The following is a 17,987-nucleotide window of genomic DNA, read 5'->3' on the forward strand; positions in this document are numbered from 1 at the left end:
AAAATAATCAACAATGCGGCGGTCCGCGACAAGATGCAGAAAAGCAGTCGGCGCAAAAGGAGAAAGCACCAGGTTCGAGTTATTCAAATTTATGGTGCGATATACACAAAAGGTCGAGCCATAGTACATCTGAATGTTGGTCGACAAAGAGATGCAACAAATGCAAGAAGATCGGCCACATAGCACGAATGTGCAGAACAAGAGTTAACGACCGAGCAAACTTCATAGAAGAAAATGAGAGTCATGAAAGCATTTTCTATGCGTGCCACTCAGCCAATGAAGAGAAAGGCGATATCTGGTTTCTCGACAGTGGTTGCACAAATCACATGACCGGAAATCGTGAATTATTTCACGACATCGATGCTTCATATGAGACAAAGGTACGTATGGGAAACGGCTCAATTGTTCAAGCAAAAGGAAAAGGAAGTATTGCCGTGCAAACCAAGATGGGTCTGAAATTTATCCGAGATGTATTGTTGGTTCCGGACCTAAAACAAAATCTACTAAGCGTGGGGCAATTAGTGAAGAATGGATATGCAGTTCATTTTGAAGATGGAGGCTGCAAAATTTTCGACCGAAGAAATAAAAATCAAATAATAGCAAGAATAAAAATGGAGAAGTCTAGAAGCTTCCCACTCCGCATAAGCTACGCTCCTCATATGGCGCTAAGAAATGAAGGGTCAAAACCAAGTGATACTCGAAGAGCTAAAGAAGGGTCTACAATATCAAAGTCATCCCCCAAGCAAGTAAGATCTTTATCCGAAATTTACGAGTCATCTAATTTTTCATTTGTTGAACCTCAAAACTTTGAAGAGGCCGCAAAGCATGAAAATTTGAAGAAGGCCAGGAAGGACAAAAACTACATGATTGAGAAGAACAACACTCAGAAGCTTGTAGATCAACCAAAATATCGTGAAGTCATTAGCGATAAATATATCTACAAGACAAGGTTAAATCCTGGCGGTGAAGTCAAAAACTACAAAGCAAGGGTGATGACAAAAGGCTTCAAACAAGAATCCGGCATCAACTATTGGAAGACATATGCTCCGATGAGAAGGCTAAAAAAGTGGCGATACGTTAAATCGGAATTTCAAAATAACTACCCTGATAAAGAAATTTATGTGAAGGAGCCACACGGAATTTTAAATCAAGGGGGAGGGAATAGACGATACAGAAAATCGATCAGCAAATTTAAATTTAAAGAGATTCAAGTCGGTGTTGAGGGGGAGTGTTGAAGATAACAACACCGAAGCCCAAAGCCCAATTAATATTTGGAGAGATCCAGAAGGCCCAAAGCCCATTAATTAATTCTAGAGTATTAAAGATATATATAGCCGGCTATGATTCAAGTGGATTATTCTAGAAAATTCAATACTCTTGTAATTTATCATACGAGTATCATGTACTCTCTGGAAATATATGTCGGTAGAATAAGTATGAAGTATCTAGAAAGATGTACCACCGACTTTAGGATAGTATAAATATATGTTAGGGCCTATAGCGTAGTATATATGAGTGAATGAAAAAATAGATAGAAATAGAGAACCAAAGAGAATCAGAGATTAAATAGAGTGAGGCGTGAGTGTAAGAAATATATCAAAGGCTTTGTACTCTTGAGTAATAATAGAAATTATATTATAAACTCCTCTCTTCCAATACTTTCCACAATCCGATTATAATTTCCAACACGTATCACACCAACAATATCTAGCTACTTGTATAAGTAGTTGCAACTGCAATATTTTGGTGAACCATTGAGAGCTTCTCACATTAATTCAAGATGTGCTATTTCTCATCCAATTTCATTCTCCTCCTCTTACTCATTCAAGCCTTCTTGGCAAATTGCTGTATTGAGCATGAAAGAGATGCCCTGCTTGAATTCAAAGCTGGTGTCAATGATAAAAGTAGTCGTCTGGCTTCATGGAGAGGTGAGAAATGTTGCAACTGGGCAGGGATCCGATGCAACGATCGAACAAGTCGTGTTGTCAAGCTTAACCTTCGAAATACCAACGTTGAACCGATCTATTACGAAGGTACCCTCGATTATTGGAATTACCACCCTGGCTTGACCGGGAAGATCAGCCCATCTTTGTTATTTCTTAGTGATCTGAAACACTTAGATCTCAGTTTCAATAATTTTAGTGGGAATAAATTTCCAGAATTTATTAACGCATTTAGAAACTTAAAGTATCTCAATTTGTCTAACACGGCTTTGTCAGGAATGATACATCCTCAGCTTGGGAACCTTTCTAAGTTGTTGTACTTTGATCTTAGGCAAGACTATTATTCTTCTGATTTGTACTTTGATCTAAGGCAAGACTATTATTTTTCTGATTTTATATTGAGTGCCGATACATGGTGGTTATCTAATATGAGGTCTCTAAAGTATATAGACATGTCAGGAGTTGATTTCAAAGATTCAAATAACTGGGTGCAAAGTTTGAACAAACTATCATCACTTGAAGTGTTAGTTTTGTCCGATAACAATCTAACCCAAATTCCCAATACACTCAATTTAGTGAACTTCACCTCTCTCAGAGTACTTCATCTTTCTGATCAAAACTTCAATACCACCATACCCAATTGGATGGGCAGTTTACACAGTTTAAATGTTCTAATTCTCGAAAACTGTAACCTGGTGGGGCCATATCCCGCTACACTGGGAAATTTGACAAATCTTGTTCAGCTTAATCTTAGATTTAATTACCAAAATCTAAATGGAACAATACCAACTGATATTGGAAATTTAACAAATCTTGTTCGGCTTGATCTTAGCGATAATAACCTAAATGGTAAAATACCAACTAATATTGGAAATTTAACAAATCTTGTTCAGATTGATCTTAGCGGTAATAACCTAAATGGTACAATACCAACTAATATTGGAAATTTAACAAATCTTGTTCAGCTTGATCTTAGCTATAATAACCTAAATGGAACAATACCAACTAATATTGGAAATTTAACAAATCTTGTTCTGCTTGATCTTAGCGGTAATAACCTCACAGGATTAGTATCAGAAACTCACCTAACTGGTTTGTCAAAACTCAAACATTTAGGCCTCGCACATACCAACATAACTATTTTGTTTGGTAGTGAATGGACCCCATCTTTTCAATTGAATACAATCTGGTTGTGGTCAAATAAATTAGGGCCAAAATTTCCCTCTTGGATCCGGAGACAAGTACAAATTGAGGAACTAGATCTGACAGACACTGGAATTGATGACTGTTTACCCGATTGGGTTTGGAGCTTATCTTCACTTAGATACCTTTGGTTGTCTACTAACATACTTAGAGGAAAGTTACCAGCCAGCTTGGTGCATATGACCAAACTAGAGATTATAGATTTGAGTAATAATCGGCTTGTGGGTAAAATACCATTTCTTCCAACAAGTTTGTGGTATCTGGATCTTTCCAATAACTCCTTTTCAGGGCAACTGCGTAAAAACTTTAAGTCACCATATAAGAATAAATTGATTGTTCCGAACAATCACACTGCTGAAGTTGTAGAATTGTTTCCTTGTGGATTAACTAGTTTGCAGTTTCTTGATCTCTCGAGTAATAGTTTATCGGGGCATCTTCCTCCTTGCTGGTCAAACATCAGTGCAGAAGTAAATCTTGCAAATAATAGGCTCTCTGGAGTTGTGCCTAGATCTTTGAGTTGTTCAGATGAACTACAAGTGGTTTCTCTTGAAAACAACAGTCTAACTGGAGAGTTTCCATTTGATTTGCAATTTTGCAAAGGATTATATATGCTTGATCTTGGAGAAAATAATTTTCATGGGATAATACCTGATTGGGTAGGAGAAAGCTTTCAATGGTTGCATTTCCTAAGGTTGCACTCCAATTTATTTTATGGTAATATTCCATCCAAGTTGACACAACTCAATAATTTACAAGTCTTAGATCTTGCAAATAACAACCTTTCTGGACCATTGCCAACAGGCTTGGATAATTTTACTTTGATGAGTCAGTTTGTGTATAAAATTGATAATAATATGACTGCAGAATTAAATGGAATCACAAAAGGGTTGATTCTTGAGTATAGTCCTAATGAACTTGTCTATTTGAGGAGTATGGATTTGTCAAACAATAATCTAACGGGCGAGATACCTCAGGAGATAGTTTTTCTTATGGCTTTAGTGAATCTAAACTTGTCCCACAATCATTTGATAGGAAACATTCCGCTTAAAATTGGAAACATGACATCTCTAGAGTCCCTCGACTTTCACATGAATAATCTGTCAGGGACTATCCCACAAAGCATGTCTGCCTTATACTCTTTGGAAGTGCTCAATTTTTCTTACAATAATCTATCTGGGAGCATTCCAACTGGGCATCAGTTGCAAGCACTTGATGACCCATCAATCTACAGTGGTAATCCATACCTATGTGGACCCCCACTAAAGACGAGTTGTGGTAGTAGTGAGATAATTCCGCAGAGTGATGGTCACAATGATTCCAATTTAAAAAAAGTTGGTGATAGAGACAAGTGGTTGTATTTGTTCATAGAGTTTGGTTTTGTGGCAGGATTTTTGCTGGTGTTTTTCATCCTACTATTCAAAGTAAAGTGGAGGTATACTTATTTTCAAATGGTTGATACTGTGTTTGACAGGTTGTATGTGTTGATGTTGAAGCCAAAACTCAAATGGGCTTCGGCCCATTAAGCCATTAAGTCATTTTGTTAGAGAGTGTTAAAGTGAGTGTTAATGGCTTATCTCCTTGTATTTGTAAATACTCCATTGATCTAGTGAATTTTGGCTGTGCTCCCGTGGTTTTTTCCCGAAAGGGTTTCCACGTAAAATCTTGTATCTCTCTTTTATTTTCTTGTGCTTGTTTGTTTCTTTGTGTTGGTTTCTTGTTTGATTTTCATATTTCTTCATTTGATCAGGTATTGATGTATACGTGCAAGGCCGTCATTTTTATTTTTACCCAATTAAAAAATGATTTTAATAATAATAACCAAGTTTTCACAAAAATTTTAAAAATACCCAACCCGTGGAATTTTTCCACGGGTTGAAATTTGAATTCCCACCGTGGAAAAATTCCACGGGCCAGACCCATTTTTTTTATTTTTTTTTTTTAAAACAGAAATTTGTATTTATTTTTTATTTTTTGTATTGAAATATTAGAAATATTGGATATATTTCTTTGAAAATAGATGGAATACAATATAATTTGATTTATTAGAATGACTGCAACAAATAACCCGGATCAATATTTTTCAGATCGGATTTTTCGCGGCTGTAAGAAAAATTAATATATTTCTTTATGTGTTATTGGAAAAAAATAAAAATGCTTAGATTCCGAGTTATTGATCCCGGTTCAAAAGTCACTTCTATGTAATCTAGAAAATATTTTGATCTTTCTAGTACATTTAATTTATTAAAAGTTATATCTATTTTGAAAAAAAAATGAAAACTTTAATTTATTTAATTATTATTATTCAAAAGTTATATCCACGGGCCAGACCCATTTTTTTTTTTTTTTTTTTTTTTTTTAAACAGAAATTTGTATTTATTTTTTATTTTTTGTATTGAAATATTAGAAATATTGGATATATTTCTTTGAAAATAGATGGAATACAATATAATTTGATTTATTAGAAAGACTGCAACAAATAACCCGGATCAATATTTTTCAGATCGGATTTTTCGCGGCTGTAAGAAAAATTAATATATTTCTTTATGTGTTATTGGAAAAAAATAAAAATGCTTAGATTCCGAGTTATTGATCCCGGTTTAAAAGTCACTTCTATGTAATCTAGAAAATATTATGATCTTTCTAGTACATTTAATTTATTAAAAGTTATATCTATTTTGAAAAAAAAACAAAAACTTTAATTTATTTAATGATTATTATTCAAAAATAATTCTCAAAATAGATAAAACTTTTAATAAATTAAATGTACTAGAAAGATCATAATATTTTCTAAATTACATAGAAGTGACTTTTGAACCGGGATCAATAACTCGGAATCTAAGCATTTTTATTTTTTTCCAATAACACATAAAGAAATATATTAATTTTTCTTACAGCCGCGAAAAATCCGATCTGAAAAATATTGATCCGGGTTATCTGTTGTAGTCTTTCTAATAAATCAAATTATATTGTATTCCATCTATTTTCAAAGAAATATATCCAATATTTCTAATATTTCAATACAAAAAATAAAAAATAAATACAAATTTCTGTTTAAAAAAAAAAAAAAAGGGTCTGGCCCGTGGAATTTTTCCACGGTGGGAATTCAAATTTCAACCCGTGGAAAAATTCCACGGGTTGGGTATTTTTAAAATTTTTGTGAAAACTTGGTTATTATTATTAAAATCATTTTTTAATTGGGTAAAAATAAAAATGACGGCGTGCAAGGTGCTTGATAAAAATAAAGTTATAAAAATGGCATTATAAAAAAAAAGTGAAGTATGGATCACGAGGAGTAATAAAAGATCAATAGTCTGCATTATAAAAAAAAAAGTTAGAAAAATGAATTCATAGTACGGATCAATATGCAATATGACATGCAGTACGATAGCATCAGGTGTCGAATTCCAAAAAAGAACAAAATGGGCTAGCTAACTATGTTGCAGAATTAGAGAATGCAGCGTATGAAGAAAAGTACTCAAGTCCAACATGCCTCCGAGATGGAAATTAAAAAGCCACAAGCTCAATACTCCCTCAAACGAACGAATTGATATCACCCGAAGCTGAAGGTGAAGCAGCTAAACCTGAAGTAACATAATATTTGCTTGGAGGTAAGGACCGTCCGATGCAGTTGAGCATTATTTTTGGACGTTAAGTATTACGATCAAACGGTTGCTATTTAAGTTCAAGTACTGTGTTATCTAAGAGTATGAACATTATTTTTGGCTCCTTTTGCCATGCACATGCAAATTAATTCTTGTTTTTATTTTTTTGGGATACGTACTTGCACTCTACTCAAAAATTGTAAAATTATGTACTTTTCTCTCCAAATTCTATAATTAAGCATTTGTTGTTAATCCAATTGAGATCAATTGAATCTAAATAATGTCATTATTCAATTAATTTAATAAATAGATGAGTTATTAAGTGCGCCAGAGAGGATGCCCATACACAGCTACAGCATTACTTAATAATAACTATTATAAGCACATTTTTAATATCTTGCATCAAGGTCTATCATTAACTCTTTTAATTCAACCAACTTGCGCACATGTTCATGACATTTATGCATTTTAATTTAAAAAAATAGTTAGCGTAATTAATAAGTATTTATTTTTGGATAAATAAATTATGAGTTTTTCTTGTATATATTTTTCAGGTAAAAATGATAGTCAAGTCTTTTAATTTTAAATATCCACAATTACAAGAGAGTTTTAGTTGATTTTCCAACCTGCGATCTCTCATAGAAGAATATTTTTAGCCACCAAATCAAAAATTGGTTCTTCCTCACGTGGATATTGCTGGGTTTACGAATGATCCATCTTTTAACAAGTTCAGAAATTCGAAACTCGAAACTCGGCTGAAAATTTCGTGTAAATTTATATGCTCAGAAATTTGATCCTCTTTCAATCTAAAATAAAAAAAAATCTAAAAAAATAACAAAAAGTTGATACAGAAAATCAGAAAAAATGAAAAAGTTTTTTTTAACCCATGCAAAAGGTGAACTTGACATATTAATTAAGGGTGGATGCTTATTGTCTATATATTTATGTCAATACCAATTTTAGCAAACAAGAATATAAATGCATATAAATGAAATTTAATAAGGAGTTATAGCACCTAAAACCTGCTGCATTTAGAATCTGACCAACTTGGGACAGATAAATGCTGCTTATACTAATTCAATTTGACATAATAAAAGATGGAGCCTATTGGCTTGATAACACTGCCAAAAATTTAAATGTACCATTAATTACAAATCATTAACAAATATGTGCTACACCAGAGCTCTTGCAAATGACACCATTATTTTGTATTTAAAAATTATACCAAACTTGCACATGTAGGTAGTCACAACAAGGTGTCTGTTATATTGTGTATATAGTTGGTATTAATATTTTAAACCTATTAATAATGCTGAATTTTATTATGCAACTACGTACTATTTCCAATTATAGGCAATAAGTCTCATAAATTGTAGTTTTAAATTAATAACTAAAGTCTTATAAAATAGATTAGCTTCATTCATGAATTTTCTCAGGGACGGACCCAGCATATAATGTGTGTGTGTGTGTGTGTGTGGGGGGGGGGGGGGGGGGCCTCCTTGGAATTTGAGTTGTAGTGGTGATTTATCGGTACTGATTGACCTTGCTCCTCCCTCTAGAAATTTTTTGCCCTCCTCTGAATATTTAATTTGTAATTTGAGTTAAATTTAGTGTTAAAATCAAAATAAATTTCTTAAATTGTGATTGATAATTAGAATTATAAGTTAAAGCATAAAAAATTACAAGTTAGAACATTGAAAAATGTAAGTCAAAGCATTATTTTTTTATCGAATACCTAATTAGTTAATGAGTTTAAATTCGATTAACTATTTAAATCCAATTTGATATATTTTTGTGCCACCCGCACGAAAATCTTGAATCCGCCCCTAAATTTCCCCAAAGATAGTAGACAAAACAACTTACATTAAGGATTAGATTGATCAAGGGCAATGTGGTTGTGGCACAAGAAACATTGCATCAAGTTATATTGACTAAGACTCAGGGAGTCTTTTTCAGATTATAATTTGACTAAGACTCAAGGGGTTTTAGGAGATAAAATTTCTTTTAAGGATGCAAAATCTTTTAGAAAGTGATAGAACTTGTGTCAATTTTAATGGCACTTTAGATAATTATTTCTCTTGTAAGAGGCCTTAGACAATGGGATTCTCTATCTCTATTTCTTTTTGACCTAGTAGTTGAAATTTTAAATAAAATTCTTAAAAAAATCAATTAATTAACTGGTTATATTCAAGAATTTAGTAATTTTTCTTCTACTAGATAGGTACTCAATCTATATTTTGCTGATGATACCTAATTTTTATAGAGGACAAACCCTTTTATGATTGACGCCATGGAATTAAATGGGGTTTGCAAATTTTTAAGAGTTAAAATTTTATTTTGCTAAATCAGAAATGATACTCCTAAATATATCTGATTCAATTAGCAAATATATTAGGGGTGAAAGATTACTTGCCTCCCAATTATATTGGGGGTTCCAATTCATTATAAATACTGGTTACTTTTAATACAAAAAAATTACAAGGATGGATGAATAATCTATTGTCTTTAAGTTGTGCTCTAAAAACAAAGAGGAGAAGAGAGGGTAAGAGAGGGGAAGAGAGATGCCAGGATAAATGATTAACTTCCTCTATACTCTGATTTTGAAGTTATAAAATTTAAATAGTTTGTATATCTATTCCCCTCTTTTCTTTCTCTTAAAATTAACGTTTTGAAGCAAGCAAACAGGCGAGTAGCTTTACTAAATGATGTAATTTCCTCCATTCCCTTATACTAATATATTAACAGTGTGTAGGATGCTTGCTAGAATAAATTACAAATTGATGAATTAAGAAAGAGGTTCTTATGGTATGGATCTAATTTAGTTAGAAAAAAAATATCATATAATATCTTGGAGGGTAATGAGCCGAGTCAGAATCAAACAAGCTAATTATAAACTTTTTCTAATCCGATCTCGAACAAACCACGAGTTGTTGAATATCGTCTCTAAAAGAAAATTATTCTTTAAAAGTTGGAGCCTACAAGCTACAACACGGAATTAGAAATTAACTAAATTTAAATGTATTTAATATTGAATAAATAAATACATGGGAGCATAGAACAATTGGACATTGCGGGCTTTACGTGGCCACCAAATTTAACAAACTTTATAACAATTTATTTATGGAACGCGAATAGTAATTTTGTCTGCTTGAACATAAATGTTACACAGTGACACAAGTGAATTTAAAAAGAAAAAAAAAAAACAATAACAACCACGTTGCTGATTAAAAAAACAATAAATATAAAATGTAGTGACGTGGCTTGCTCAGAGAGACAGCAAATTGTTTTTATGAGAAAGTGCCCCAATTTGAAAAATAAATAAATATGATTTTGATTATGAAAAATTTGTTTGGTTTGAGTCTAAATTGTGTAAGTCGCTGTTTTGGATTCCGGGTAGACACGGTGGTATATCGTGTATGGTTTATATTCTGTATTGTCAAAAGTAGCTGGTTATTTGCGTGTATGGCTTTTGGAACAATTTACAGCTCACATTCGCCTTACCACGCTCAATGTAAAAACTGTTTTAAATATGAAATCGGCCCATGGGCCTTATCTACCAAAAGAAAAAATTTATGTAAGACGAAAAGGGCCGAGTACGCATGACACTACTAAAGCAGTAGAAAAAAGAATCAGAGAAGAAGCAATAGCAAAAAGAATCAGAGAATAAATCCAAAAGGGCCTTATCTAGAGAAGGGTCTGTCTATGCTTCTTGCATGATCCAAAGCTTGCCTTGTCAAAAGTTTCTCATTTAATTCCCAGTAAATCTGAAAACAAAAACTAAGCAATAACTAATATAATAAAGTTAATATAAAAAATGATGAACTAATAAATGCAAATAAATTAGTTTAATGTAAGATTCTTTGGGTTCCATGAAAGAGTTATGCTAAGGTGCAAGCCATAGATTACAACATTCCTAATTTAATTAACTTGAGATGATTTATCACCTTTCCAAGATATGACCATGCCTCAGCCAGAGCAACATCTAATTGCATTGCTCGAATGATAGAATGTTGTTTCCAGGTCAGAACCGAAAAAAAACGGATTTTGACACAAATCATTTTACTTGGGCCAGATCATGATGTCACAATCCAAGAATCTAAGAATTTAACAATTGAACACTTACTCCAGCTTCGGCATCATCAGGATTGAGTGTAACAGCTCTCTGATAACAATTTGTGGCCTCGGTCTGTCGCCTACCAGCTGTTCGTAAAAATGCTCCAGAGAACGAAATGCCAAGAAGCTCTCAGCTGCTTTCTCCTTAAGTGACTCCTCTCCCCTCTTCCATAGAAACAAACAGACCCTGGTAGAGATGAGAGGAACTAACGAGATTGTAGTGACTGGAAGGGTTTGTTGGATAGGCATCTAAGGGTTTTCTGTAGCTCTACCTGCGAATTGAGGGGAGGGGGAGTCCAATGAGTTTGACCGATATCAAGATTCGCACAAATAGCGTTAAACTTCGTGTGGATCAAGTAGACACGGATATTGATGAAGATCAAACGGCTCGATCCAACCGGACAATGGACCAAATTAAAAGAAGTAAAAAGAAAACACCGATCGATGCACCTAATTAAGCCCCTTCCATTAATTAATGCTGATTATATGAATTCATGAGTTTGTACATTCTTGACAACAATACATTTATTATTTTAAGCAACATAATATTCTTCGTTAAATTTTTCTATTGTCTTAATTCGGTTTCCTCTTTTTTTTTTTTGAAATACAATTCCTACGATTTGTTTCCCAAATTAACTTTGAAATGAATAAAGATTGATCAATTTAATGAAAATAACTTTCCCAAATTAATCCATATATCGCTACTTAATAGTTGAGCTTTTACCCTTAATGAATGAATTCTCCTCCTCTCTGGAGCACACTCTTAGACTCTCGTAAAATAATAGTCTCTGTGGTAAGAAACACGATAACATTTCATGACATGATGGATCGATCAACTGGATTTTCGTGTACACACAATAAAGCCACATGAATATATGCATCTCTCTATCTGTCTTTGGGACACTTGGGTTAATGTTGGACAAAGTAGTTCAGAAAAACTCCCATATTTCCATCTAATTCATGCCTGTAAAAGGGAAATAAATTGCTAGGTTTTATTTAACAGGAATTCTGTTTTGTTCCAGAGATTAAACTACGTAAAAATAATTTCAATGTATAAAAGTGTGTTAGTATATGTCGATATATGAGCTCCTTACATATGCAAGGAGGTTGAGAAAGTGCCCCAATTTGAAAAAAAAAAAAAGATTTTGAATATGAAAATTTTATTTGGTTTGAGTCTAAATTATGCAAGTGGCTGCTTTGGATTCCGAGTAGACACAGTGGTATATATATATCGTATATGGTTTTTATTCTGTATCGTCAAAAGGAGCTGGTTATTTGCGTGTATGGCTTTTGCAACAATTTACAGCCGACATTCACCTCACCGCGCTCAATGTAAAAACTATTTTATATATGAAATCGGCCCATGGGCCTTCTCTGCCGAAAAAAATATAATAAATAAATTATGTAAGACGAAAAGGGCTAAGTACGCATGACGCGTACTAACCTACCTTCAACCGGTACCGCCGGTTTGCAGTTCGCTATGGTTTGTAAAAGGCTTTAGCCATCAGCTCCAGCCCTTACACCTGCATAATCCGAAATGTGATCGAAATAACAACCAATGTGATGGAAAGATCTCATTTATAACCCTACGTAATTTCTCATTTGCCCTCGTGGGACTAATATTAGTAGAACTAAAACGACCGAATTAGAATACCCGGGGGGGCGAGCGAATGAAAAAGCAAATCAAGAAATGGTGATGTGGTGTTTGCTTCTAATCGCTCCCTCGCACACAACTTGTTTGATGAAATGCGGCATAGAAATGTGGGCCACCGTGATTTCTAATTACACACATCATGGAAATGCAAACGAGGCACTGGGGTCTTTAGTAATATGCTAAATCATGGTTTAGATGTGCCTAATGCACATACTCTTTCAATTGCCGTAAAAGCATGTGCCTTGGCCCGTGCCGTGGCCTTGAATTTGGTAGGTTCATACACAATTTCATCACTGACAGAGAAAGAGAAATACAGTGTGAAACAGTTTTAGGAAATACAATTATTGGCATGTATGTTAAATGTGGGGTTTAAACTAAAATTGCTAAGAATTTATTTCTATTGACCTTGAATTTAGTACGCGTCATGCGTACTTCGCCATTTTGACAATTTGAAATTTTTTATACCTTGCATAATTTTAATTTACACTCAAACCAAATTATCTTCTCGGATAATGTTTTTTTTGTTAAATTAATCATTTTAGCCTGTGAAAAGAAGTCTACACGTTTCATCCAATTTTTTTTTTTTAAATAAACATTCTAATAAAAACAAATTTGGGTACATCAGAGCACTGTGGTTTGTTCATTTAGGATAAGGTTTTAAACAAATGACGTGCGTGCTCTGGTGAGACCAGATTAAGTCGTTACATTTTATGGTCAAGTGCTCCTGTGCCAGAACACTTTCTGGTCCATGTGACTATTATATATGTGCCTCATGTAATCAAGAACGTGTAGCTTTCATTTGTAGTTGTCATCAGCCAATTCATTACTTAAATAAATAAATTATGAGACTGTCCAATAATTAACAGAAGGTTTTACCGTGGAAAATTCAGCTATTCAAGTCTTTGGTTAAAATGACAGTCGTCTCTTATCAACAACATCATTACAAATTTGGTGAAAGAAATTTGATCTGCCAAATTTAATAAATTGCCATGGGAGTTACAGCTTTTCTAATTAGATTCTACATGGAATTGAGAAATTTGAGTACAATTTGTTTGTATGTATAGCTGAATTTATTAAATTATCGTGAAAACACTGCTTTCTTATTTGATTCAATAATGTAAGGCATAATCAACACATCAAAACTATAAAGTTGCAAATTAATTATGCTCGTATATCATTTGAAATATAAGTACAATTTCTGATGATATATGGGCGTGCTCTGGTGAGACCAGATTCAGTTGTTACATTTTATGGTCAAGTGCTCCTGTGCCAGAACACTTTCTGGTCCATATGACTGTTATATCTGTGCCTCGTGTAATCAAGAACGTGTAGCTTTCATCTGTAGTTGTCATCAGTCAATTCATTACTTAAATAAATAAATTATGAGGCTGTCCAATAATTAACAGAAGGTTTCACCGTGGAAAATTATGCAATTCAAGTCTTTGGTTAAAATGACAGTCGTCTGTTATCAATAACATTATTACAAATTTGTTGAAGAAATTTGATTTGCCAAATTCAATAAATTGCCGTGGGAGTTACCGCTTTTCTAATTAGATTCTACATGGAATTGAGAAATTTGAGTACAATTTATTTGTATGTATAGCTGGATTTATTAAATTATCGTGAAAACACTGTTTTCTTATTTGATTCATTAATGTAAGGCATAATCAACACATCAAAACTATAAAGTTGCAAATTAATTATGCCCGTATATATATTATTGGAAATACAAGTACAATTTCTGATGATGGCGTAACATAGACATGTTTAGTACCGTAAGTTTTTTATTTTATTTTATTTTTTGAGTAAAAGACTAGTGCCATACAAGTCTTCTTACTATTTGTATGGTCGAAATAAATCTTGTAGAAAATTGCACTGGATATTTTGTAAGTAGAAAGTTCACGTCCATTCAAAGTTGGATGACTATCTTCATGAGCTGACGTACCACACCAACAATATCTAGCTACTTGTATAAGTAGTTGCAACTGGAATATTTTGGTATTTCTCACCCAATTTCAAGATGTGCTATTTCTCACCCAATTTCCTCCTCCTCTTACTCATTCAAGCCTTCTTGGCAAATTGCTGTATTGAGCATGAGAGAGATGCCCTGCTTGAATTCAAAGCTGGTGTCAATGATAAGAGTAGTCGTCTAGCTTCATGGAGAGGTGAAAAATGTTGCAACTGGGCAGGGATCCGATGCAACAATCGAACAAGTCGTGTTGTCAAGCTTAACCTTCGAAATACCAACGTTGAACCGATCTATTATGAAGGTACCTTCAGTTATTGGAATTACCACCCTGGCTTGACCGGGAAGATCAGCCCATCTTTGTTATTTCTTAGTGATATGAAGCACTTTGATCTCAACTTCAATAATTTTAGTGGGAATAAATTTCCAGAATTTATTAGTGCATTTAGAAACTTAAAGTATCTCAATTTGTCTAACACGGGTTTGTCAGGAATGATACATCCTCAGCTTGGGAACCTTTCTAAGTTGTTGTACTTTGATCTTAGGCAAGATCCCTATTATTTTTCTGATTTTATATTGAGTGCCGATACATGGTGGTTATCTAATATGAGGTCTCTAAAGTATATAGACATGTCGGGAGTTGATTTCAAAGATTCAAATAACTGGGTGCAAAGTTTGAACAAACTATCTTCACTTGAAGTGTTAGTTTTGTCCAATAACAATCTAACCCAAATTCCCAATACACTCACTTTAGTGAACTTCACCTCTCTCAGAGTACTTCATCTGTCTGATCAAAACTTCAAAACCACCATACCCAATTGGATGGGCAGTTTACACAATTTAAAAATTCTAATTCTCGAAAACTGTAACCTGGTCGGGCCATATCCCGCTACACTGGGAAATCTGACAAATCTTCTTCAGCTTGATCTTAGATTTAATTACCTAAATGATACAATACCAACTAACATTGGAAATTTAACAAATCTTGTTCAGCTTGATCTTAGCGGTAATAACCTAAATGGAACAATACCAACTGATATTGGAAATTTAACAAATCTTGTTCAGCTTGATCTTAGCGATAATAACCTAAATGGTACAATACCAACTAATATTGGAAATTTTACAAATCTTGTTCAACTTGATCTTAGCTTTAATAACCTAAATGGAACAATACCAACTGATATTGGAAATTTAACAAATCTTGTTCTGCTTGATCTTAGCGATAATAACCTCACAGGATTACTATCAGAAACTCACCTAACTGGTTTGTCAAAACTCAAACATTTAGGCCTCGGACATACCAACATAAATATTTCGTTTGGTAGTGAATGGACCCCCTCTTTTCAATTGAATACAATCTGGTTGTGGTCAAATAAATTAGGGCCAAAATTTCCCTCTTGGATCCGGACACAAGTACAAATTGAGGATCTAGATCTGACAGACACTGGAATTGATGGCTATATACCCGATTGGGTTCGGAGCTTATCTTCACTTAGATCCCTTTCGTTGTCTACTAACATACTTAGAGGAAAGTTACCAGGCAGCTTGGTGCACATGACCAAACTAGAGGATTTGGATTTGGGTAATAATCAGCTTGTGGGTAAAATACCATTTCTTCCTACAAGTTTGTGGTATCTGAATCTTTCCAATAACTCCTTGTCAGGACAATTGCGTAAACACTTTAAGTCACCATATAAGAATAAATTGATTGTATCAAACAATCAGACTGTTTCAATTGTAGAATTGTTTTCTTGTGGATTAACTAGTATGTGGTTTCTTGATCTTTCGAGTAATAGTTTATCGGGGAATCTTCCTCCTTGCTGGTCAAACATCAGTGGAATAGTAAATCTTGCAAATAATAGGCTCTCTGGAGTTGTGCCTAGATCTTTGAGTTGTTCAGACGAACTACAAGTGGTTTCTCTTGAAAGCAACAATCTAACTGGAGAGTTTCCATTTGATTTGCAATTCTGCAAAGGATTACAAATGCTTGATCTTGGAGAAAATAATTTTCACGGTATTATACCAGATTGGGTAGGAGAAAGCTTTCCCCATATGGCATACCTAATATTGCGTTCCAACTTATTTTCAAGTAATATCCCATCCAAGTTGACACAACTCAATAATTTACAAGTCTTAGATCTTGCAAATAACTACCTTTCGGGACAGCTACCTAGAGGTTTGAATAATTTTACTTGGATGAGTAATCAATTAACCTCTTCGTTGTTAGGTATATATAGTGACGAGAGTTTAATTGCGATGACCAAAGGGTTGAAACTTGAGTATGATTCTACAGGTCTTCTATTATGGAAGAGTATGGATTTGTCAAACAATAATCTAATCGGTGAGATACCTCGTGAGATAGTTGTTCTTGCTGGTTTATTGAATCTAAACTTGTCGAACAATCACTTAATAGGAAACATTCCGCTTGAAATCGGAAACATGACATCTCTAGAATCACTCGACTTTCACATGAATAACATGTCTGGAACTATTCCACAAAGCATATCTGCTTTATACTCTTTAGAAAAACTCAATTTTTCTTACAATAATCTATCTGGGAGCATTCCCACTGGGTATCAATTGCAGGCGCTTGATGACCCATCAATCTACAGTGGTAATCCATACCTATGTGGACCCCCACTAGAGACGAGTTGTGGAAGTAGTGGGAGATTTCCTCATAATAATGGTAACAACGATTCCAATTCAAAAAATACTGGTGATAGGGATAAGTGGTTGTATTTGTTCATCGAGTTTGGATTTGTGGCAGGATTTTTGCTGGTGTTTTTCATCCTACTATTCAAAGTAAAGTGGAGGTATACTTATTTTCAAATGGTTGATATTGTGTTTGACAGGTTGTATGTGTAGATGTTGAAGCCAAAACTCAAATGGGCTTTAGCCCATTAAGCCATTAAGTCATTTTATTAGAGTGTAAGTAGAAGGTTCACGTCCAGTCTACTTGTATAAGTCTTCATGTGATGTGATGTGGTGGTGAAATTAGTGAAGGATTTTTCTCTAGAGATGATGTATCAGGTTATATAACACTTTCAAATGCATATGCAAGTATGGATTTGTGGGATATTTCCGCTTATATATATTAGAGGAAGAAATAGTAGCAGGAACAAAAGGACCCTGAAAGATTGGAATACTGTTAAATATAGATATTTCCGCTTAAAGATTGGAACAAAAGGACCCTGATATTTCCGCTTATATTTATTAATAACCAACTTTAAATATATTTTACCACTTTTAACTAAGTTTTTAAATTTTTTATAAAAATACACTACAAGAATGAGACACTTTTCACGAGGATAAAAAAGTGACTTTTTGCGACGGAGTACCGTCATTGTTCAGTTTTTTCTTTTCGCAACGATACTTTTCGCGAGGGAGTACCATCATAAATGCACTTTTTCCCTTGCAAAAAGTGTCCACTCTGATGTTGTGATATCCAAACCGCTATATTATATAGCAGATTGGAATATTGTTATATTATATAGCGGTTTCAAATT

General features: G+C 33.8%; 2 protein-coding genes across 2 annotated transcripts; both read left to right on the forward strand.

The window, feature by feature from the left end:
* The first annotated feature begins 1,751 nt into the window (after positions 1-1,751).
* Positions 1,752-4,727, forward strand: LOC144547785 (receptor-like protein EIX2). Its single transcript, XM_078296477.1, has one exon. It carries the CDS (start codon positions 1,781-1,783, stop codon positions 4,667-4,669), a length of 2,889 nt encoding a protein of 962 aa, XP_078152603.1. The 5' UTR covers positions 1,752-1,780; the 3' UTR covers positions 4,670-4,727.
* LOC144547940 (uncharacterized) lies at positions 1,771-17,573 on the forward strand. Its single transcript, XM_078296626.1, has 2 exons — positions 1,771-1,782; positions 14,536-17,573. Exon 2 carries the CDS (start codon positions 14,536-14,538, stop codon positions 17,344-17,346), a length of 2,811 nt encoding a protein of 936 aa, XP_078152752.1. The 5' UTR covers positions 1,771-1,782; the 3' UTR covers positions 17,347-17,573.
* Positions 17,574-17,987: the final 414 nt, after the last annotated feature.

The sequence above is a fragment of the Carex rostrata genome, chromosome 32 (genome assembly GCF_964058835.1).
Source record: "Carex rostrata chromosome 32, lpCarRost1.2, whole genome shotgun sequence".
Taxonomy (NCBI): domain Eukaryota; kingdom Viridiplantae; phylum Streptophyta; class Magnoliopsida; order Poales; family Cyperaceae; genus Carex; species Carex rostrata.